General features: G+C 47.0%; 1 protein-coding gene across 1 annotated transcript in view; it reads right to left on the bottom strand.

Moving 5' to 3' along the window:
• Positions 1-262: 262 nt before the first annotated feature.
• The window catches only part of LOC117490692 (solute carrier family 22 member 6-like), a 25,188-nt gene continuing 462 nt past the window's right edge, over positions 263-24,988 (bottom strand). Inside the window, exons 2-16 of the mRNA XM_034140472.1 lie at positions 23,723-23,874; positions 16,269-16,436; positions 15,891-15,964; positions 15,674-15,803; positions 13,398-13,501; positions 9,380-9,534; positions 8,493-8,661; positions 7,477-7,600; positions 6,948-7,063; positions 3,658-3,712; positions 3,203-3,362; positions 2,820-2,928; positions 2,560-2,638; positions 2,296-2,423; positions 263-1,162 (exon numbers count right to left, since the gene is read on the bottom strand). Coding sequence (XP_033996363.1) covers positions 1,033-1,162; positions 2,296-2,423; positions 2,560-2,638; positions 2,820-2,928; positions 3,203-3,362; positions 3,658-3,712; positions 6,948-7,063; positions 7,477-7,600; positions 8,493-8,661; positions 9,380-9,534; positions 13,398-13,501; positions 15,674-15,803; positions 15,891-15,964; positions 16,269-16,436; positions 23,723-23,749 — 1,728 coding nt within the window. The 5' untranslated portion in view covers positions 23,750-23,874 and the 3' untranslated portion in view covers positions 263-1,032. The remainder of the gene's footprint in view (positions 1,163-2,295; positions 2,424-2,559; positions 2,639-2,819; positions 2,929-3,202; positions 3,363-3,657; positions 3,713-6,947; positions 7,064-7,476; positions 7,601-8,492; positions 8,662-9,379; positions 9,535-13,397; positions 13,502-15,673; positions 15,804-15,890; positions 15,965-16,268; positions 16,437-23,722; positions 23,875-24,988) is intronic.

The raw sequence follows: 24,988 nt of genomic DNA, 5'->3' as shown, positions 1-24,988 counted from the left end.
ATGTTGCTTGACTTTAAATAATTATTTAAAGTTATTTAATAATTGTGACATTTATTGTACTTTTTGATGGATGAATGATGCTCAAAGTGACGGGGCAAAGAATACATCTGAGGGAGCAATGCCCCCTTTTGCCCTTGTCCTGATGGGGGTCTATGGGAAGTACTGTCTGTCTTTGTCCTCAAAACACATCTCATATTTACACCTGAAGAGGAACTACTACAGGAAGTACTGGTTCCTCTATGTTGGTAGAACTGCAATAAAACACCAGAGTACACACTTCCTGTGAAAATCACTTTAATTTCTGTGTTCATTTCACTACAAAATCATCTGTCATCAAACGTTCACAATACAAAACATCCACAGATCTGAAGAAGGAGGGGGTTGGGGGTCAGGATCCCTGTGATTGGTCAGAGCGTTGGGGGGGGGTCAGGATCCCTGTGATTGGTCAGAGCGCTGGGGGGGTCAGGATCCCTGTGATTGGTCAGAGCATTGGGGGGGGTCAGGGTCCATGTGATTGGTCAGAGAGCGTTGAGGGGTCAGGATCCGTGTGATTGGTCAGAGCTTTGGGGGGGTCAGGGTCCGTGTGATTGGCCAGAGCGTTGGGGGGGGGTCAGGGTCCGTGTGATTGGTCAGAGCGTTGGGGGGTTCAGGGTCCGTGTGATTGGTCAGAGCATTGGGGGGGGTCAGGATCCGTGTGATTGGTCAGAGCATTGGGGGGGGTCAGGGTCCGTGTGATTGGTCAGAGCGTTGGGGGGGGTCAGGGTCCGTGTGATTGGTCAGAGCTTTGCGGGGGTCAGGGTCCGTGTGATTGGTCAGAGCGTTGGGGGGGGGTCGGGGTCCGTGTGATTGGTCAGAGCGTTGGGGGGGTCAGGGTCCGTGTGATTGGTCAGAGCATTGGGGGGGTCAGGGTCCATGTGATTGGTCAGAGCGTTGGGGGGGGTCAGGGTCCGTGTGATTGGTCAGAGCTTTGCGGGGGTCAGGGTCCATGTGATTGGTCAGAGCGTTGGGGGGGGTCAGGGTCCATGTGATTGGTCAGAGAGCGTTGAGGCCACTCCCCTCTGCCTCCTTCAGTTCTTTTAAAGCCACGCCCTCTGTTGTGGCCACGCCCTCTTTCAAAGCCAAGCCCTCTTCTGGTTGGAGAGGGGCGAGGTTTGTTTCCAACCTGAACAAAAACATTTATATAAGCAAGGATGCTAACACAGCTAACTCTGTTAGACCCCAAGCCACCTCTGGCTCGAAAATGACATGCCCAGAACAAATGACTATAACTTCATTTCTAAAAGGGTAATAATCTTTTTTCTCAAAGCAAGGTTACATCTGTGAGTTGGATGTAGAAGTGTCAGAATCAATATAGATGTTTCTGTGTCAGAGTAAATTCAGATGGAACATAGTAAAAAAGTGTAAATTCTTACCTCCGCCTAAAAGAAAACCATTACTTATAGTGAAAACCACCCTTGGATGATGGGTTAGTAACCTAAAAGCTTTAGGAATCCAACGTATATCATATAATAAGTACCCTGTATCAAGATTGAGGCAAAACAAGTGAAGATTGACCTTTTTAGAGAGATTTAGGGAAAAAAAGTCCAGGCGGACTAAGCTTTGGGCACATTTGGGCACATCTGGTTCCATTTGACCTTTTTCAGGTACCAGACTGTAAAAATCATTTTATAACATTGAATCATCACTATAGTTATTCATTCCATCAAAAAAAAAAAAAAAAATGATTATAAAATTTAGAAAATAAATAAAAATATTTAACCTGCTAATTATTGTCATGGATTTAAAAACTGATGTTGTTTATTTGCTATGTTCTGGCTGCTAGCTCAGTGAATTATTGCCTGCAGTGATGGGGTGTATACCCATGGAATCTGTGGAATCTCAGCTTTCAGATGATGTGTTGTTTGTGCAGAAAGTATGAATTATAAATGATCATTTTTGTGAGTTATGAGCAGAAATAGCATTAGTCCGTCTTTGCTAAGGGCTCATTGAAAGGCTTCTTGTGGGAATTATTATTATTATTATTATTTTTTTTTCGTATCGTCAGTTAGCTGAGTTTCTTCCCGTCAGCTGGGTGTGGAACATTAATAGTTTCATAAATGACACTTCAGAGATCACACTGGTGCTAGCAGATGTAGCATTTTCGGACCCTTCGGCGGGCCAGCTAACACCGATGACCCTGTCCCGGCTAATAATGCTAAAAAAGATTATACTTACAATGCTGGCACTGCTAACGCTAGCACAGCTGATTCAGCTATCTTACAGAGCGACTAATTAAGCTGCTAGCCGTTAGCTTACCCGTTCTCCTCCACGTCCTCGATGGTGTCGGGCAGCGGCTTGTTGAGCGTCTCCGGCAGGAAGCAGGCGAAGACGCTGGCTAACACTGCCGCCCCCCCGTAAACAACACTGGGCAGAGCAGGGAGTACCTGGGAAATGTAGTCCATCAGAAGGGTTAGCATGAATTACGTAGGAAGGGGGAGATGTATCTGATTCCTGGACGTACTTATAATCATGGGACAAAAAACAACAACAACAATAATGATAACATGTTCAACGAGAGACCTCATCAAGGATCAGGACCGCGGGCGCCGCCATGCTGCCGACCCTCGCCATGGTGGAAACAAAGCCCATTCCTGTCTGCCTGCACACACACACACACACACACACACACACACACACACACACACACACACACACACACACACACACACACACACACACACACACACACACACACACACACACACACACACAGAGATGATGCATGGCTGTGTAATGTATGTATACTGTATATATGTATTTATATATGTACAGGGGCTCACCTGAGCACGGTGGGGTACAGCTCACCTGTGTACAGGTACACGGTGGTGAAGGAGGCCGAAGTGAAGCCTTTACCCAGACAGGCCAGTGTGGTGCGAACCGTCTGCATGTCTGTGGGGGGAGTACACCGGTCTCACACCTCAGTACACTACGTGTGTTAGTGTGTGTGTGTGTAAGTGTGTGCGTGTGTGTGTGTGTGTGTGTGTGTGTGTGTGTGTGTGTGTGTGTGTGTGTGTGTGTGTGTGTGTGTGTGTGTGTGTGTGTGTGTTGTGTGTGTGTGTGTGCGTGTGTGTGTCAGTGTGTGTGCGTGTGTGTGTGCGTGTGTGTGTGTGGTGTGTGTGTGTGTGTGTGTGTGTGTGTGTGTGTGTGTGTGTGTGTGTGTTACCTGCAGGGACCAGGATGTTGGCGAAGATGATGAGGGCGGAGACGAACAGGCAGGAGGCCTGAGAGACGCGTCTCCCCAGGTAACTGAGCATGCCCAGAGCCACCAGCTTGGCGGGAAAATCCACGGCCCCGAAGATCAGCTGGATCTGGTAGATACTCACCTGGACAGGTGAGACAGGTGGGATGGAGACAGGTTGGACAGGTGGGACAGGAACAGGTGGTACAGAGACAGGTGAGACAGGAGGACAGGTGAGACAGGAACAGGTGGTACAGAGACAGGTGAGACAGGAGGATAGGTGAGACAGGAACAGGTGATACAGGAGGAGGTATGTTTGTTCTTTCTGATGTAATTTGATCGTATGTCTCTGTTAGTGAAAACATTCAGAGAGTAACAGGAAGTGTTAGCTTAGCTGCTGTTAGCTTACATGTAGCATCAGTGCTAATCATGTGACTCACCCCAAACTTCTGCAGGTCCATCGCCAGACCATAATACGCAAAGCTGGTGGCAAACCTGCAGGATGACATCACTGTCAGACGGGCATAACTTTATGTACATAGATATATAATTATATAAATATATAATATGAAATATATCATGTAGAAATATATCATGTAGAAATATAATCTATGTAAACACACTGCTGCTATCTGACATGTGTATCTGTGTTTTCAGTTTGAATAACCAACCCAGTCTCACGGCATTTCGTGTTATAGTCACGAAATTAATTTAATCTATTGATTCGTGTTCACCAACACGATTTTCGCATTTTTTTCGTGTCACACAGAACGATTTTAAAAGCAATGTATTTCTATTGGTAGTATGTTTCGTGCCTGCAACACGTCTTTTTGTCCGGTCGGGTCTTGGAATACCAGAAGCTGTGTGGTTCATAAAAACATTTTCTTACTCAATATCTTACCCTAAGCCCAACCCTATCCCTTTTATTTTAAATTGTATAATGTCTGAGTTTTTTTTGCCGTCCGCGAGGAAAATAAATGGGGCTCAGAGCCTCAGAATACTGAAATCTGTATTTTTTGTCATCTTTTTTCCTTCTAATTTATTATTATTTGGTGCAGGCATGAAACACACTACCAATATAAATACATTACTTCTAAAATCGTTCTGTGTCAGAATACTGAAATCTGTATTTTTTGTAATCTGTTTTTCCTTCTAATTTGTTATGATTTACATTGCTTTTAAAATCGTTCTGTGTGACACGAAAAAAATGGCGAAATCGTGTTGGTGAACACGAATCAATAGATTAAATTCGTGACTATAACACGAAATGCCGTGAGACTGTGTTGGAATAACATAAGCTTCACATTGTTTCTCTACTCTGTCAGCTGATAGCAGAACAATAACGTTTATTACAGCTGTGTATGTGTTAATGAAAATGTTAATAAAAATGTGGATGTGTTAACCTGTTAAGCACCAAGCCTGTTTTTCATGTTTCAGGCTCGAAAATGAAATGCCCAAAACAAATGACTACAACTTAACTTCTAAAAGGGTTACATGAATAATTTCTTTTATCAAAGCAAGGATACATCTGTGAGTTGGATGTAGAAGTGTCAGAATCAATATAGATGTTTTTTATTTTAAAGAAAATTCAGATTTTACATAGTAAAAAACTGTAAATTATAGTGTCCGTCCAAAAATTATTTTTTACTTATAGTGAAAACTACCCTTGGATGATGGGTTAGTAGACTAAAAGCTTTAGGAATCCAAAGTACAACATATAATAAGTACCCTGTATCAAGGTTGATGCAAAACAAGTGACATTTGACCTTTTTAGAGAGGTTTAGCCAAAACCACTCCACCTCTGAGGTGATTTGGGTGAAAATGTTTTTTTTTCCATATCTCTGGCCCCCCTTGGTCGATTTGGATGGTTGACACCTCTTTCTGACCGTTAGAGCCAATAGAATCGAAGGGGGAGGCCCCCACACACACTCGTTGTGAAAACAAACGGTTGGGGCTTCCCGCATGCAGGTTTGCACCAGAGTGAAGCGATCTCTCGCTCTGACATTTGGAAACGAAAAAGCAGTTTTATTGCTTATGGATTATCAGAAATCATTTCAAAGAGGACACAGACACATTGGATTAACCTATGGATTAACTGCAGCATCGTTTTTTTATCGTTTTAATGCCATTGAAGACCAGTTTTGACCAAGGTAAGCCATGTTAGCGTTTCTAGCTACCTAGCTCCACATGTTCTGATGTACGCTTTTGTTTATAGCGTCGCAAATGTTTATCACTGAGTGTTGAGGTGGGCACCCCCAGATTCTGTGTCTCCAGGAGATGCTAATCGATGGGTTGGCTGTGCATCTAGGATAAGTAATAAGGGAGTTATGAGTGAGTTTAGGTGCAGTGATAGGTTACATTTTTTCGCTCGTGGATAATTCAGAGGCTGAGTGTTAGCATTGTGGGTTTTTTTAGATTTTCTTTTTTAAAAAGATCAGTTAGATGAGTTTCTTCCCGTTACATGGATATAAAACATTCATAGTTTATTAAATATTAAGATTCCTTAGACGTTGTTTCCTGCAAATGACGCGTTTATCCGCCCGGTACCAGGGGGGCGGTGCGTAACAGGTTAATGAAGGTGTTAACCTGTTTAGCCCGAGAGACCCCGGTACCGGGGCCCTCCCGCAACATCTTGCAGGAAACAGTGTCTGAGGGCATGTTCATTTAATAAACTATGAATGTTTTATATCCATGTAACGGGAAGAAACTCATCTAACTGATCATTTTAATTTATTTTTCAAAATAAAACCCACAATGCTAACGCTGAGCCTCTGAATTAGCAACGAGCGAAAAATGCTAACAGATTACTGCACCGAAAATCACTCATAAAACCTTATTATATATATTTTCTGCACATCCAACACACCGATTCACATCGCGAGGTGACACAGAATAGATTGGTACATACATTATCACTCTATGATACGAACTCGCGACTTTATAAACAAAAACAGACATCAAAACATGTGGCGCTAGGTAGCTAAAAACGCTAACATGGCTTACCTGTGTCGTAGTCTGGTCAAAAGTGGTCTTCAATGGCATTAAAACGATAAAAACGCTAACATGGCTTACCTGTGTCGTAGTCTGGTCAAAAGTGGTCTTCAATGGCATTAAAACGATAAAAACGCTGCTGACTGTGTCTGTGTCCCTTTGAAATGATTTCTGAGAATCCATAAACAATACAACTGCTTTTCCGTTTCCAGATGTCAGAGCTAGAGTATAGGTTCGCTCTGATGCAAAACTGCATGCGCGAAGCCCCCATATATTTTCTTACCATGTGTGTGTGTGAGGGACTGCCCCTTCAATTATATTGGCTCTAACGGTCAGAAAGAGGTGTCAACCATCAACATCGACCAAGGGGGGCCAGAGATATGGAAAATCCACCCAAATTACCCCAGAAGTGTTTTGTTTTTGCTAAATCTCTCTAAAAAGGTCAAATGTCACTTGTTTTACATCAATCTTGATACAGGGGACTTATTATATGTTGTACTTTGGATTCCTAAAGCTTTTAGTCTACTAACCCATCATCCAAGGGTAGTTTTCACTATAAGTAAAAAAGATTTTTTTGGACGGACACTATAATTTACAGTTTTTTACTGGGAATGTCATTTTCGAGCCTGAGACCTGAAAAACAGGCTCAGGGCTTAACAGGTTAATGAAGATGTGAATGTGTTAATGAAGGTGTTAATGAAGGTGTGTTTATGTTAATAAAGGTTTATTGAACTCCCACCAGACGACCAGCAGGCAGATGGAAATGCGTCTCATTTGTCTCGTCCTCAGAAGGTCGTACGCCGTGAAGGTCGAGCGGCTCGAGTCCATCTCCTTCTTCATGTTGGAGTGCAGCACCTGCGGGTCACAAGGTGCCGAGCTCAGCATCTCATTGGACATCACAGGTCACACAGTGCCGAGCTCAGCTTATCATTGGACATCACAGGTCACACGGTGCCGAGCTCAGCTTCTCATTGGACATCACAGGTCACACGGTGCCGAGCTAAGCTTCTCATTGGACATCACAGGTCACACGGTGCCGAGCTCAGCTTCTCATTGGACATCACAGGTCACACGGTGCCGAGCTCAGTTTCTCATTTGACATCATCACAGGTCACACAGTGCCGACCTCAGCTTCTCATTGGACATCACAGGTCACACAGTGCCGAGCTCAGCTTCTCATTGGACATCACAGGTCACACAGTGCCGAGCTCAGCTTCTCATTGGACAGCAGACATCTCTAAATGTGTGACAGACAATTGACAGCTTACCTCCAGCGTTAACGTGTCCTCAATGTCTTTCTTCCCGTTGACTCGAGCGACTCGGTGCAGAGACTTCAGAGCGTCTTCAGAACGACGATTCAGAACCAACCAGCGGGCCGACTCCGAGAACCACCTGACCAATCAGAGAGCAGAGCCACCTGAGCAATCAGAGAGCAGAACCTCCTGAGCAATCAGAGAGCAGAACCACCTGACCAATCAGAGAGCAGAACCACCTGACCAATCAGAGAGCAGAACCTCCAGAGCAATTAGAGAGCAGAACCACCTGACCAATCAGAGAGCAGAACCACCTGACCAATCAGAGAGCAGAACCACCTGAGCAATCAGAGAGCAGAACCTCCTGATGCTTTTACTTTGAAAGGCACTGACCAGGAGTAGGAGAAGAACAGGAACTGGGGCAGAGGCTTTTATTTTGAAAGGTACTGACCAGGAGTAGGAGAAGAACAGGAACTGGGGCAGAGGCTTTTATTTTGAAAGGTACTGACCAGGCGTAGGAGAAGAACAGGAACTGGGGCAGAGGCTTTTATTGTGAAAGGCACTGGCCAGCTGTAGGAGAAGAACAGGAACTGGGGCAGAGGCTTTTATTGTGAAAGGCACTGGCCAGCTGTAGGAGAAGAACAGGAACTGTGGCAGAGGCTTTTATTTTGAAAGGCACTGACCAGGCGTAGGAGAATAACAGGAACTGGGGCAGAGGCTTTTATTTTGAAAGGTACTGGCGAGCTGTAGGAGAAGAACAGGAACTGGGGCAGAGGCTTTTATTTTGAAAGGCACTGACCAGGAGTAGGAGAAGAATAGGAACTGGGGCAGAGGCTTTTATTTTGAAAGGTACTGACCAGGCGTAGGAGAAGAACAGGAACTGGGGCAGAGGCTTTTATTTTGAAAGGTACTGACCAGGCGTAGGAGAAGAACAGGAACTGGGGCAGAGGCTTTTATTTTGAAAGGTACTGACCAGGAGTAGGAGAAGAACAGGAACTGGGGCAGAGGCTTTTATTTTGAAAGGTACTGACCAGGAGTAGGAGAAGAACAGGAACTGGGGCAGACACACCACCAGCTGAATTTTCCTCCAGTCTCTCAGCCAATAGGCAAGCCCCGCCAGGATCATCTGACCAAACGTGAAGAAGAAGGAAGTGAGAGTTCCAACCAGAGTCCTCTGTTTGGTGGGGATCCACTCCACCTCTGCAGACAGACAGGTAGTTAGAGAGACAGGTAGTTAGAGACAGACAGGTGGTTAGAGACAGACAGGTGGTTAGAGAGACAGGTGGTTAGAGAGACAGGTGGTTAGAGACAGGTAGGTAGTTAGAGAGACAGGTGGTTAGAGACAGACAGGTGGTTAGAGACAGGTAGGTGGTTAGAGAGACAGGTAGGTGGTTAGAGACAGGTAGGTGGTTAGAGACAGGTAGCAGGTAGACAGGTGGTTAGAGACAGGTAGCAGGTAGACAGGTACTCAGAGAGACTCCGTTCAGAATGACTCCAGAGACAGACAGACAGACAGACAGACAGACAGGTGGTTAGAGACAGACAGGTACTCAGAGAGACTCCGTTCAGACAGACAGACAGAGAGACAGACAGATAGACAGACAGACAGACAGATAGATAGATAGACAGACAGACAGACAGATAGACAGACAGACAGGTAGCAGGTAGACAGGTACTCAGAGAGACTCCGTTCAGACAGACAGACAGACAGACAGACAGACAGACAGACAGACAGACAGATAGACAGGTAGCAGGTAGACAGGTACTCAGAGAGACTCCGTTCAGACAGACAGACAGATAGACAGGCAGGTAGACAGGTACTCAGAGAGACTCCGTTCAGACAGACAGACAGACAGACAGACAGACAGACAGACAGACAGACAGACAGACAGACAGACAGGTAGCAGGTAGACAGTACTCAGAGAGACTCCGTTCAGAATGACTCCAGAGACAGCCATGCCGCTCAGGAACCTGAAGGCGCAGTAGGTGGAGTACGAGGGAGAAAAAGCCGAGCTGCACCCCAGGACCCCCAGCTGCAGGTAGGACCAGATCAGCACAGACCGCCTCCCATACCTGAGGACACAATCTGATTGGCTGCTGCTCACAGCTCGTGTGTGTGTGTGTGTGTGTGTGTGTGTGTGTGTGTGTGTGTGTGTGTGTGTGTGTGTGTGTGTGTGTGTGTGTGTGTGTGTGTTATATATATACAGTGTGTGTGTGTGTGTGTGTGTGTGTGTTATATATATACAGTATGTGTATGAAGCCATTGCCCTGAGCAAAGACCTCATGTCCTTGTGCACCTCAGGAGGCTTTCACCTTACCAAATGGACAAGCAATAGCCGAGCCTTCTTGAAAACTATTCCAGAAAGTGAAAGAGCCAAGGAAGTTAAAGACCTAAATCTGGCTAAAGAGGCCCTGCCTGTCGAAAGAGCACTCGGCGTCCTTTGGTGCATAGAATCAGATTCATTCAAGTTCAGAGTCAACATCCGCCTGAGAGCAGCCACAAGAAGAGGAGTTTTGTCAGTGGTAAGCTCCATCTACGACCCACTAGGATTCCTTGCCCCAGTTGTGCTCCCAGCTCAAATCTTTCTCCAGCAACTATGCAAGGAAAAGCTTACATGGGATGAGGACATTCCTGATGGGCATGCACAATACTGGAGCACCTGGTTAAGCCAACTACCACAGCTTTCCAACTTTTTAGTTAGGAGGTGCATCAAGCAAGAGGGATTTGGAAGTATTGCTACTGCACAGCTACACTCTCAGATGCCAGTGAGAGTGGTTATGGGTCGGTGTCATTCCTGAAGCTGAAAAACGAGGAAGGCCTTGTGCATTGTGCCTTTATGATGGGAAAGGCAAGGGTCGCTCCACTGAAGCAAACTACCATCCCACGTATGGAGTTAACTGCTGCTGTACTAGCTGTAAAGATGGACAGACTGCTCAGAAAGGAGCTCCAGTTAGAACTACAAGAATCAGTGTTTTGGATCGACAGCACTGCAGTCTTGAAGTACATAGCAAATGAGGCCCTACGTCTAAAGACCTTCGTGGCCAATAGGGTTGCTATAATCCATGAAGAAACAAAGGTGGATCAATGGCGGTACATCAACACAGCAGAAAATCCAGCTGACTGTGCCTCTCGTGGTATCACAGCAGAGCAGTTTGTGGCCAGACAGAGTTGGATGGAAGGGCCAGCGATCCTAAAAGACCCAGACTACAAATGGCCTGAAAAACAGGACAGTGTGAAACTCCCTGAGGAGGACAATGAGGTGAGAAAACCTGTCTTCATGCACCGTATAGACGTTGTTGAAGGCATGGATGCATTGGACAAGCTAATGCGCTACTATTCAAGCTGGTATCGTCTGAAAAGAGCCATCGCATGGATGCTCAAACTAAGCTCCTGATTCTAAGTAAAAGACGTCAAGAATTGGAGGTCCGTACCCACAAAGACGACGAAGACTCAAACGGGCAAAGGGCCAAAAAGAAAAAAGAAACGCAGCAGTATGAAGGCACCTTAAGCATGGGGCTCCTTACTGTGGAGGACTTAAACGAATCAGAGATGGAAATCATCCGCTACTGTCAACACCGCAGTTTCCCGGCAGAGATTTCTGCTCTAAAAAAGGAAAGAACACTGGTCAAAGGTAACAGTCCCATTCGGAGACTAGACCCAGTGCTGCTGGATGGCGTTCTGAGAGTTGGAGGTCGACTCAGTAAATCTGTGATGCCCGAAGAATCAAAGCACCCCATAATCATGCCCAACAACATGCATCCTACAACGCTGCTTCTGCCAGATATACACGAAAGAGTCGGACATTCAGGAAGAAACTACATGCTTTCCCGTCTGCGCCAGAGATTTTGGATTCCTGCTGCAAATTCAGCAGTGAGAAAAATCCTGTCTAGGTGTGTGACATGCAAACAATTACAGGCAAAGAGTCAAGGACAAAAGATGGCAGATTTACCTTCAGACAGACTGCTTCCAAACAAACCACCCTTCACCAATGTAGGTGTGGATTATTTTGGGCCTATAGAGGTCAAAAGAGGTTGCAGCATCGTTAAAAGATATGGAGTATTGTTTACATGCATGACTATCCGAGCCATACACCTAGAGGTCGCTCACACACTTGACACAGACTCCTGTATAAATGCTCTGCGTCGCTTCATGTGCAGAAGGGGCTACCTGTCGCTTATGAGATCCGACAACGGCACCAACCTAGTCAGTGCAGACAAAGAATTACGGGCAGCTATGCAGCAGTGGAATCAAGCCAAAATGCAGGAAGCTCTTGCTCAGAAAGGAATCCAGTGGATTTTCAACCCTCCTGCTGGACCTCACTTCGGTGGAGTATGGGAGAGGCAGGTGAAATCCGTAAAAAAGGTCTTAAAGTCTGTCCTTCATGAGCAAACAATTGACGACGAGTGCCTTCAGACTGTGTTGTGTGAAGTTGAGGCCATACTTAATGCCAGACCTTTAACCACATCATCTGATGACCCAAATGACATTGAACCGCTGATGCCAAATAATCTGCTGTTATTAAAGAAACAGCCATTGCTTCCTCCAGGACTAAGCTGCAAGGATGACTGCTACACACGTCGCAGATGGAAGCAGACGCAGTACATATCAGACCTGTTCTGGAAAAGGTGGGTGCGTGAGTACCTGCCTGACCTACAGGAGCGTCAAAAATGGACTAAAGTGAAGCAGAATCTAGCACCAGGGCACATTGTCATGATCCTGGACGACAACGCCCCTCGGAGCTCGTGGCTTCTGGGAAGAGTCGTGCAGACCATCACAGACTCTAAAGGACTGGTTCGTAGAGTACTGGTAAAAACAAAATCCAGTACTTTGGAGAGGCCTGTGGAAAGACTTTGCCTCATTTGTGAATAGGACACTTGATTTTGCAGTAGGGCACAATGCATTTTCAGGGCGCTTGTTCATCCCTTTAAAAAAAAAAAACGTACATAAAATACGTATATTTAGTTTGTTTTATGGAAAACCTATGTCAAGGGGTGTAGGTGGATTCCTCCCCCATAAGTAAATGCAAACGTTGTTTGTTAGGAGTACAATTTAGCTATTGTTAGCCATATTTTTGTTTGGAAATGACTCTTGTTATTATTATTAATTATAAGTCTTCCCGCCTTATAATTAGGGGCCGGAATTGTAAGAGCCATTTAGGCACATTATTTTATGGTAATGAATTATGGTTTTGTGAGCCAATTGAATATTCTTTAATTTAACTTAAATGAGCCGAATAACTATGGATTATTATTATACTGTTTTTGTAACGTGTTATCTTTCTTATGGACAGCTCTAGTTTATGTTTTGTTATTATTTATAGAAAGCAATCGTAGGAGCGTGCTCAGGTATAAACGACGCTGCCAGCATGACACAGCAGGAAGTCTAGAGAGGAAGTTGGAAAAGGTTTTTGACCGCACACATCCATATGACCGAGGGATCTTGTTTGTTTATTTGTTTAAATACCGTGCAAATGTTGCACGTCCGCAGTGGGCCGCCAGCTGATCATTGACCCTCTCAATAAAGCACCTGAATCGAACGAGCAAGGTATCTGATTTCTTGAATATACGCGAGTCAATACTCGAATTTGCCTCCTAGACTAAGTGGCCTTTGAACATTAATTTTCTTTTGGACAATTGGCCACTACATATACAGTGTGTGTGTGTGTGTGTGTGTGTGTGTGTGTGTGTGTGTGTGTGTGTGTGTGTGTGTGTGTGTGTGTGTGTGTGTGTGTGTGTGTGTGTGTGTGTGTGTGTGGGTGTGTGTGTGTGGGTGTGTGTGTGTGTGGGGGGTGTGTGTGTGTGTGTGTGTGTGGGGGTGTGTGTGTGTGTGTGTGGGGGGGGGGGGGTGTGTGTGTGTGTGTGTGTGTGTGTGTGTGTGTGTGTGTGTGTGTGTGTGTGTGTGTGTGTGTGTGTGTATTGTTTGTGTGTGTTTGTACCTGTCTGACAGCCCTCCGTACACAATGGCTCCTGTCAGAACGCCCCCCATATAGATGGTCTGGATCATCTGTTTGAGAGGCCGGAGACCACAGACCAGGTCCCACTGAGAGACAGACAGGTGAGAGACAGACAGGTCAGAGACAGAAAGGTCAGAGACAGACAGGAGAGAGACAGACAGGTCAGAGACAGACAGGTGAGAGACAGACAGGAGAGAGACAGACAGACAGGTGAGAGACAGACAGGTGAGAGACAGACAGGAGAGAGACGGACAGCTGAGAGACAGACAGGAGAGAGACAGACAGGAGAGAGACAGACAGGTCAGAGACAGACAGGAGAGAGACAGACAGGAGAGAGACAATTGTCAGCTGCTAGCTGTAAGCTGTTAGCTGTTAGCTGTTAGCTGCTAGCTGTAAGCTGTTAGCTGTTAGCTGTTAGCTGTTAGCTGCTAGCTGTTAGCTGCTGGCTGCTAGCTGTTGGCTGTTAGCTGTTAGCTGCTAGCTGTTAGGTAACCCTAACCCTTCCCCTCAGGTTCTCTATCTGGAGCTCTGGTCCCAGACCAGCTGATTCAAAATGGATTAAATTATTTTTTTTCCTCAACATTCCACAAACAATAATCCATAATGACAAAAAGAAAAACATTTTTAAAGATTTTTTTGCAAAGGTCTTGAAAATAATCAAATGAAATATCACATGTACATAAGTACTCACACCTTTTCTTATGACACTGAAAATTGAGCTCAAGTGCATCCCGTTTCCACTGATCATCCTCCAGATGTTTCCATAACCTGACTGGAGTCCACCTGTAGTCAATTCAATTGATTGGACATGACTTGGAAAGGAACACACCTGTCTATATGAGGTCCCACAGTTGACACATTGCACATCAGAGCACAAACCAAGTCATGAGGTCCAAGGAATTGTCTGTAGACCTCAGAGACAGGATTGTATCAAGGCACAGATCTGGGGAAGGGTACAGAAACATGTTTCTGCAGCATTGAAGGTCCCAACGAGCACAGTGGTCTCCATCATTTGCAAATGGAAGATGTTTGAAACCACCACGGCTCTTCCTAGAGCTGGCCGCCCAAACCAAACTGAGCATCAGGGGAGAAGGACCTTAGTCAGAGAGGTGACCAAGAACCTGATGGTCACTCTGACAGAGCTCCAGTGTTCTTCTGTGGAGATGGGAGAACCTTCCAGAAGGACAACCATCTGTGCAGCACTCCACCAATCAGGCCTTTATGGTAGGGTGGCCAGAAGGAAGCCACTCTTCAGCAAAAGGCACATGAAAGCCCCCATGGAGCAAGGCACCGCTCATCACCTGGCCAACACCATCCCTCCAGTGAAGCATGGTGGTGGCAGCATCATGTCTGGAGGAACCCAGGCACCGCTCATCACCTGGCCAACACCACCCCTCCGGTGAAGCATGGGGGTGGCAGCATCATGTCTGGAGGAACCCAGGCACCGCTCATCACCTGGCCAACACCATCCCTACGGTGAAGCATGTGGGTGGCAGCATCATGCTGTGGGAGGTTCTTCAGCAGCAGGAACTGGGAGACTAGTCAGGATCAAGGGAAAGATGAATGCAGCGATGTACAGGGAGATCCTTGATGAAAACCTGCTCCAGAGCGCTGTGGACCTCAGACTGGGGCGAAGGTCCACCTTTCAACAGGACAACGACCCTAAGCACACAGCCAAGATATCAAAGGAGTGGCTTCAGGACAAGTCTGTGAATGTCCTTGAGTGTAAAGACGCTCCCCGTCCAACCTGATGGAGCTTGAGACGATTTGCAGAGAAGAAACTGCCCAGAGAAAGGTGTGCTCATCATACTCAAGAAGACTTGAGGCTGTAATAGCTGCCAAAGGTGCTTCAACAAAGTACTGAGTAAAGGGTATGAATACTTAAGCAGATATTTGAGTGTTTTATTTTTAATACATTTAAAACCTTTCTTTAAAAACTTTTTTCACTTTGACATTATGGAGTATTGTGTGTAGAATGTTGAGAAAACAAATTAATTTAATCCATTTTGAAATAAGGCTGTAACATGTCAAATGTGTAAAAAGTGAAGGGGTATGAATACTTCCTGGATGCACTGTATCTGCTCCTGTTGTCAGAGTTTGATTCGTTGTGGTTCTGCACCGACTGTAAGTCTCTCCGGATAAAAGTGTCAGCTAAATGATATGTAATGTAAATAATGCTTAGCATTAGTGTGGTTAGCATTAGCGTGGTTAGCGTTAGCGTGGTTAGCATTAGCCAGATGGACATGGTGACCTCTGACCTCGGACACGGTGGTGGAGAGAAACTCTGAGCGGTCGTAGGCCCATCCGTCCAAACATCCCTCGGTTGGGATCTGGCTAACGTTAGCTGAGCTGTTAGCCGCTAACAGCTGCCACTGAGGCTCCACAAACCTGAACAACACAAACAGGAAGTGATGTCACAGGGAGGTTAACCAATCAACACTAGTAATATATTAATGAAGGTATTGATAATAAAACCTCCTGCAGCGGTCCAGTCTACTTCCTGAAGAGTCCATCGGGATGAAGGCCCTCAGAAGCTGCTTCTCATCTACCTGCAACAACCAATCACATCCATCCATTCAGTGACAGCGGCCAATCACATCCATCCATTCAGTGACAGCGGCCAATCACATCCATCCATTCAGTGACAGCGACAAATCACATCCATCCATCACCGGTTCAGACAGACAGAAAGACAGACAGACAGAGAGACAAACAGACAGATAGACAGAGAGACAGAGAGACAGACAGAAAGACAGACAGACAGACAGTCAGAGGGACAGACAGACAGAGGGACAGACAGAGGGACAGACAGACAGAGAGACAGACAGACAGACAGACAGACAGACGGGTCACCTGGTAGTGGGACAGGTTGTATCGGCTGCTGTGATTGGTCGGTAGGCTGCAGTGGTGGGCGGGACTTCCTGAGACGAAGTTGTTCAGCAGGTTCTGACTGGCCATCATCAGACCAGGCAAACTGATGAGAGTCACATGGAGCCATTGATATCTGCCAAAGCCCCCAGCCTGAGGGTGAGACAGGTGGTGAGAGAGGGGGGAGACAGGTGGTGAGAGAGGGGGAGACAGGTGGTGAGACAGGTGGTGAGAGATGGGTGAGACAGGTGGTGAGACAGGTGGTGAGAGATGGGTGAGACAGGTGGTGAGACAAGTGAAACTGTCCCACCTCCTGTCTCACCTCCTGTCTCTCCCCCTGGGTTAGAGAAACTGTCTCACCCCCTAGGTTAGAGAAACTGTCTCACCTCCTGTCTCACCTCCTGGGTTAGAGAAACTGTCTAACCCCCTGGGTTAGAGAAACGGTCTCACCCCCTGGGTTAGAGAAATTGTCTTACCCCCTGGATTAGAGAAACTGTATCACCTCCTGGGTTAGATAAACTGTCTCACCTCCTGGGTTAGAGAAACTGTCTCACCCCATGGGTTAGAGAAATTGTCTTACCCCCTGGATTAGAGAAACTGTCTCACCTCCTGGGTTAGAGAAACTGTCTCACCTCCTGTCTCACCTCCTGGGTTAGAGAAACTGTCTCACCCCCTGGGTTAGAGAAACTGTCTCACCTCCTGGGTTATAGAAACTTTCTCACCTTCTGTCTCACCCCCTGGTTTAGAGAAACTGTCTCACCTCCTGTCTCACCCCCTGGGTTAGAGAAACTGTCTCACCCCCTGGGTTAGAGAAACTGTCTCACCTCCTGTCTCACCCCCTGGGTTATAGAAACGTTCTCACCCCCTGAGTTAGAGAAACTGTCTCACCCCCTGGGTTAGAGAAACTGTCTCACCTCCTGTCTCTCCCCCTGGGTTAGATAAACTGTCTCACCTCCTGTCTCTCCCCCTTGGTTAGAGAAACTGTCTCACCCCCTAGGTTAGAGAAACTGTCTCACCTCCTGTCTCACCTCCTGGGTTAGAGAAACGGTCTCACCCCCTGGGTTAGAGAAACGGTCTCACCCCCTGGGTTAGATAAACTGTCTCACCTCCTGTCTCACCTCCTGGGTTAGAGAAACTGTCTCACCCCCTGGGTTAGAGAAACTGTCTCACCCCCTGGGTTAGAGAAACTGTCTCACCTCCTGTCTCACCCCCTGGGTTAGAGAAACTGTCTCACCTCCTGTCTCACCTCCTGGGTTAGAGAAACTGTCTCACCTCCTTGGTTAGGGAAACTGTCTCACCCCCTGGGTTAGAGAAACTGTCTCACCTCCTGTCTCACCTCCTGGATTAGAGAAACCGTCTCACCCCCTGGGTTAGAGAAACTGTCTCACCTCCTGTCTCACCTCCTGGGTTAGAGAAATTGTCTCACCCCCTGGGTTAGAGAAACTGTCTCACCCCCTGGGTTAGAGAAACTGTCTCACCCCCTGGGTTAGATAAACTTTCTTACAACCAGGGTTAGAGAAACTGTCTCACCTCCTGGGTTAGAGAAACTGTCTCACCTCCTGTCTCACCCCCTGGGTTAGAGAAACTGTCTCACCTCCTGTCTCACCTCCTGGGTTAGAGAAACCGTCTCACCCCCTGGGTTAGAGAAACTGTCTCACCTCCTGTCTCACCTCCTGGGTTAGAGAAATTGTCTCACCCCCTGGGTTAGAGAAACTGTCTCACCCCCTGGGTTAGAGAAACTGTCTCACCCCCTGGGTTAGATAAACTTTCTTACAACCAGGGTTAGAGAAACTGTCTCACCTCCTGGGTTAGAGAAACTGTCTCACCTCCTGTCTCACCTCCTGGGTTAGAGAAACTGTCTCACCTCCTGGGTTAGAGAAACTGTCTCACCTTCTGTCTCACCCCCTGGGTTAGAGAAACTGTCTCACCTCCTGTCTCACCCCCTGGGTTAGAGAAACTGTCTCACCCCCTGGATTATAGAAGCCTTCTCACCTTCTGACTCACCTCCTGTCTCACCCCCTGGGTTATAGAAACTTTCTCACCCCCTGGGTTAGAGAAACTGTCTCACCCCTGGGTTAGAGAAACTGTCTCACCTCCTGTCTCTCCCACTGGGTTATAGAAACTGTCTCACCCCCTAGGTTAGAGAAACTGTCTCACCTCCTGTCTCACCTCCTGGGTTAGAGAAACTGTCTCACCCCCTGGGTTAGAGAAATGGTCTCACCCCCTGGGTTAGAGAAACTGTCTCACCTCCTGTCTCACCCCCTGGGTCAGAGAAACTGTCTCACCTCCTGTCTCACCTCCTGGGTTAGAGAAACTGTCTCACCTCCTGGGTTAGAGAAACTGTCTCACCTCCTGTCTCACCCCCTGGGTTAGAGAAACTGTCTCACCTCCTGGGTTAGAGAAACTGTCTCACCTCCTGTCTCACCTCCTGGGTTAGAGAAACTGTCTCACCCCCTGGGTTAGAGAAACTGTCTCACCTCCTGTCTCACCTCCTGGGTTATAGAAACTTTCTCACCCTCTGTCTCACCCCCTGGGTTTGAGAAACTGTCTCACCTCCTGTCTCACCTCCTGGGTTAGAGAAACTGTCTCACCCCCTGGGTTAGAGAAACTGTCTAACCCCCTGGGTTAGAGAAACTGTCTCACCTCCTGTCTCACCCCCTGGGTTAGAGAAACTGTCTCACCCCCTGGGTTAGAGAAACTGTCTTACCCCCTGGGTTAGAGAAACTGTATCACCCCCTGGGTTAGAGAAACTGTCTCACCTCCTGTCTCACCCCCTGGGTTAGAGAAACTGTCTCACCTCCTGGGTTAGAGAAACTGTCTCACCTCCTGTCTCACCCTCTGGGTTAGAGAAACTGTCTCACCCCCTGGGTTAGAGAAACTGTCTTACCCCCTGGGTTAGAGAAACTGTCTCACCTCCTGGGTTAGAGAAACTTTCTCACCTTCTGTCTCACCCCCTGGGTTAGAGAAACTGTCTCACCTCCTGTCTCACCCCCTGGGTTAGAGAAACTGTCTCATCCCCTGGGTTATAGAAGCTTTCTCACCTTCAGTCTCACCTCCTGTCTCACCCCCTGGGTTATAGAAACTTTCTCACCCCCTGGGTTAGAGAAACTGTCTCACCCCCTGGGATAGAGAAACTGTCTCACCCCATGGGTTGGAGAAATTGTCTTACCCCCTGGATTAGAGAAACTGTCTCACTTCCTGGGTTAGAGAAACTCTCTCACCTCATGGGTTAGAGAAATTGTCTTACCCCCTGGATTAGAGAAACTGTCTCACCTCCTGGGTTAGAGAAACTGTCTCACCTCCTGTCCCACCCCCTGGGTTAGAGAAACTGTCTCACCTCCTGGGTTATAGAAACTTTCTCACCTTCTGTCTCACCCCCTGGGTTAGAGAAACTGTCTCACCTCCTGTCTCACCCCCTGGGTTAGAGAAACTGTCTCACCCCCTGGGTTAGAGTAACTGTCTCACCTCCTGTCTCACCCCCTGGGTTAGAGAAACTGTCTCACCCCCTGGGTTATAGAAGCTTTCTCACCTTCTATCTCACCTCCTGTCTCACCCCCTGGGTTATAGAAACTTTCTCACCCCCTGGGTTAGAGAAACTGTCTCACCCCCTGGGTTAGAGAAACTGTCTCACCTCCTGGGTTAGAGAAACTATCTCACCTCCTAGATTAGAGAAACTGTCTCACCCCCTGGGTTAGAGAAACTGTCTCACCCCCTGGGTTAGAGAAACTGTCTCACCTCCTGTCTCACCTCCTGGGTTAGAGAAACTGTCTCACCTCCTGGGTTAGAGAAACTGTCTCACCTCCTGTCTCACCCCCTGGGTTAGAGAAACTGTCTCACCTCCTGGGTTAGAGAAACTGTCTCACCTCCTGTCTCACCTCCTGGGTTAGAGAAACTGTCTCACCCCCTGGGTTAGAGAAACTGTCTCACCTCCTGTCTCACCCCCTGGGTTAGAGAAACTGTCTCACCCCCTGGGTTAGATAAACTTTCTTACAACCAGGGTTAGAGAAACTGTCTCACCTCCTGGGTTAGAGAAACTGTCTCACCTCCTGTCTCACCCCCTGGGTTAGAGAAACTGTCTCACCTCCTGGTCTCACCTCCTGGGTTAGAGAAACCGTCTCACCCCCTGGGTTAGAGAAACTGTCTCACCTCCTGTCTCACCTCCTGGGATAGAGAAATTGTCTCACCCCCTGGGTTAGAGAAACTGTCTCACCCCCTGGGTTAGAGAAACTGTCTCACCCCCTGGGTTAGATAAACTTTCTTACAACCAGCGTTAGAGAAACTGTCTCACCTCCTGGGTTAGAGAAACTGTCTCACCTCCTGTCTCACCTCCTGGGTTAGAGAAACTGTCTCACCTCCTGGGTTAGAGAAACTGTCTCACCTTCTGTCTCACCCCCTGGGTTAGAGAAACTGTCTCACCTCCTGTCTCACCCCCTGGGTTAGAGAAACTGTCTCACCCCCTGGGTTATAGAAGCCTTCTCACCTTCTGACTCACCTCCTGTCTCACCCCCTGGGTTATAGAAACTTTCTCACCCCCTGGGTTAGAGAAACTGTCTCACCCCCTGGGTTAGAGAAACTGTCTCACCTCCTGTCTCTCCCACTGGGTTATAGAAACTGTCTCACCCCCTAGGTTAGAGAAACTGTCTCACCTCCTGTCTCACCTCCTGGGTTAGAGAAACTGTCTCACCCCCTGGGTTAGAGAAATGGTCTCACCCCCTGGGTTAGAGAAACTGTCTCACCTCCTGTCTCACCCCCTGGGTCAGAGAAACTGTCTCACCTCCTGTCTCACCTCCTGGGTTAGAGAAACTGTCTCACCTCCTGGGTTAGAGAAACTGTCTCACCTCCTGTCTCACCCCCTGGGTTAGAGAAACTGTCTCACCTCCTGGGTTAGAGAAACTGTCTCACCTCCTGTCTCACCTCCTGGGTTAGAGAAACTGTCTCACCTCCTGTCTCACCTCCTGGGTTATAGAAACTTTCTCACCCTCTGTCTCACCCCCTGGGTTTGAGAAACTGTCTCACCTCCTGTCTCACCTCCTGGGTTAGAGAAACTGTCTCACCCCCTGGGTTAGAGAAACTGTCTCACCCCCTGGGTTAGAGAAACTGTCTCACCTCCTGTCTCACCCCCTGGGTTAGAGAAACTGTCTCACCCCCTGGGTTAGAGAAACTGTCTTACCCCCTGGGTTAGAGAAACTGTATCACCCCCTGGGTTAGAGAAACTGTCTCACCTTCTGTCTCACCCCCTGGGTTAGAGAAACTGTCTCACCTCCTGTCTCACCCCCTGGGTTAGAGAAACTGTCTCACCCCCTGGGTTATAGAAGCCTTCTCACCTTCTGACTCATCTCCTGTCTCACCCCCTGGGTTATAGAAACTTTCTCACCCCCTGGGTTAGAGAAACTGTCTCACCCCCTGGGTTAGAGAAACTGTCTCACCTCCTGTCTCTCCCACTGGGTTATAGAAACTGTCTCACCCCCTAGGTTAGAGAAACTGTCTCACCTCCTGTCTCACCTCCTGGGTTAGAGAAACTGTCTCACCCCCTGGGTTAGAGAAATGGTCTCACCCCCTGGGTTAGAGAAACTGTCTCACCTCCTGTCTCACCCCCTGGGTCAGAGAAACTGTCTCACCTCCTGGGTTAGAGAAACTGTCTCACCTCCTGTCTCACCCCCTGGGTTAGAGAAACTGTCTCACCTCCTGGGTTAGAGAAACTGTCTCACCTCCTGTCTCACCTCCTGGGTTAGAGAAACGTCTCACCCCCCTGGGTTAGAGAAACTGTCTCACCTCCTGTCTCACCTCCTGGGTTATAGAAACTTTCTCACCCTCTGTCTCACCCCCTGGGTTTGAGAAACTGTCTCACCTCCTGTCTCACCTCCTGGGTTAGAGAAACTGTCTCACCCCCTGGGTTAGAGAAACTGTCTCACCCCCTGGGTTAGAGAAACTGTCTCACCTCCTGTCTCACCCCCTGGGTTAGAGAAACTGTCTCACCCCCTGGGTTAGAGAAAACTGTCTTACCCCCTGGGTTAGAGAAACTGTATCACCCCCTGGGTTAGAGAAACTGTCTCACCTCCTGTCTCACCCCCTGGGTTAGAGAAACTGTCTCACCTCCTGGGTTAGAGAAACTGTCTCACCTCCTGTCTCACCCTCTGGGTTAGAGAAACTGTCTCACCCCCTGGGTTAGAGAAACTGTCTTACCCCCTGGGTTAGAGAAACTGTCTCACCTCCTGGGTTAGAGAAACTTTCTCACCTTCTGTCTCACCCCCTGGGTTAGAGAAACTGTCTCACCTCCTGTCTCACCCCCTGGGTTAGAGAAACTGTCTCACCCCCTGGGTTATAGAAGCTTTCTCACCTTCAGTCTCACCTCCTGTCTCACCCCCTGGGTTATAGAAACTTTCTCACCCCCTGGGTTAGAAAAACTGTCTCACCCCCTGGGTTAGAGAAACTGTCTCACCCCATGGGTTGGAGAAATTGTCTTACCCCCTGGATTAGAGAAACTGTCTCACTTCCTGGGTTAGAGAAACTCTCTCACCTCATGGGTTAGAGAAATTGTCTTACCCCCTGGATTAGAGAAACTGTCTCACCTCCTGGGTTAGAGAAACTGTCTCACCTCCTGTCCCACCCCCTGGGTTAGAGAAACTGTCTCACCTCCTGGGTTATAGAAACTTTCTCACCTTCTGTCTCACCCCCTGGGTTAGAGAAACTGTCTCACCTCCTGTCTCACCCCCTGGGTTAGAGAAACTGTCTCACCCCCTGGGTTAGAGTAACTGTCTCACCTCCTGTCTCACCCCCTGGGTTAGAGAAACTGTCTCACCCCCTGGGTTATAGAAGCTTTCTCACCTTCTATCTCACCTCCTGTCTCACCCCCTGGGTTATAGAAACTTTCTCACCCCCTGGGTTAGAGAAACTGTCTCACCCCCTGGGTTAGAGAAACTGTCTCACCTCCTGGGTTAGAGAAACTATCTCACCTCCTAGATTAGAGAAACTGTCTCACCCCCTGGGTTAGAGAAACTGTCTCACCCCCTGGGTTAGAGAAACTGTCTCACCTCCTGTCTCACCTCCTGGGTTAGAGAAACTGTCTCACCCCCTGGGTTAGAGAAACTGTCTCACCTCCTGTCTCACTTCCTGGGTTAGAGAAACTGTCTCACCTCCTGTCTCACCTCCTGGGTTAGAGAAACTGTCTCACCTCCTGTCTCACTTCCTGGGTTAGAGAAACGGTCTCACCCCCTGGGTTAGAGAAACTGTCTCACCTCCTGTCTCACCCCCTGGGTTAGAGAAACTGTCTCACCCCCTGGGTTATCGAAACTTTCTCACCTTCTGTCTCACCCCCTGGGTTAGAGAAACTGTCTCACCTCCTGTCTCACCCTCTGGGTTAGATAAACTGTCTCACCTCCTGTCTCACCCCCTGGGTTAGAGAAACTGTCTCACCCCCTGGGTTAGAGAAACTGTCTCACCTCCTCCAGCAGCTCAGCGAATCCCATCCTCCTCTTTCTCTCTACGTCTTCAAATAATACTTTATATACTGATGACAAATATAAATAATAACAACAATAAATATAATAAATATGTGGAGTTTCTGGATCTCAGTGTCAGTTCCCTCCTGAACCTGCAGGGGGACAAGAGAGAATACTCATCATGTACTAATACTGTATATAATACTGTGTATACTGTATATAATGTATATAATACTATATATTACATTAGACATCATGTATTAATACTGTATATCACTGTGTATACTGTATACAAGGGGTATATAGCACTCTTTATACTGTATATAGCACTCTATATACTGTATATAGCACTGTATATAATACTGTATATAGCACTGTATATTAGCAGTGAGTTGCAGCTCAGTGAAGTATTTTCAGTCTGCTGAGACTTCTTAAAGGATTACTGCAGCGAGACATACTTTACCCTCAGTAAGTACACTGAGTACACAGTACACTGAGTACACATACAACAAGGACACGGAGTCCACTGAGTACACTTGTAAATATACTCAGTGTACTCATTGTACTGTGTACTCAGTGTCCTTGTAGTATGTGTACTCAGTGTACTTATTGTATATTTACTCAGTGTACTGTATACTCAGTGTACTCTGTACTCAGTGTACTGTGTATTCAGTGTAGTGTGTACTCAGTGTACTGTTGTATGTGTACAGTACACTGAGTACATATACAACAGTACACTGAGTACACAGTACACTGAGTACATATACAACAGTACACTGAGTACATATACAACAAGTACACTAAGTACATATACAACAAGTACACTGAGTACACAGTACACTGAGTACATATACAACAGTACACTGAGTACATATACAACAGTACACTGAGTACATATACAACAAGTATACTGAGTACACATAAAACAATAAGTACAAGTATACTGAGTATGTATACCACAACAGTAAGTATACTTAGTACATATACCACAATAACTATACTTAGCATATATACAACAACAGTAAGTATAAGTATATACAACAGCAGTAAGTATACAGAGTATATACAACAGTGAGTATAGGTACACAGAGTATATACAACAGTAAGTATACAGTATATATACAATTAAGTATAAGTACACAGAGTATATATAACAGTGAGTATAAGTACACAGAGTGTATATAACAGTAAGTATAAGTACACAGAGTATATATAACAGTAAGTATAAGTATACAGAGTAACAGTGAGTATAAGTAAACAGTATAA

Source organism: Trematomus bernacchii, unplaced genomic scaffold (assembly GCF_902827165.1).
Source record: "Trematomus bernacchii unplaced genomic scaffold, fTreBer1.1, whole genome shotgun sequence".
NCBI lineage: Eukaryota > Metazoa > Chordata > Actinopteri > Perciformes > Nototheniidae > Trematomus > Trematomus bernacchii.
This window is presented reverse-complemented; position numbering and strand designations above follow the sequence as displayed.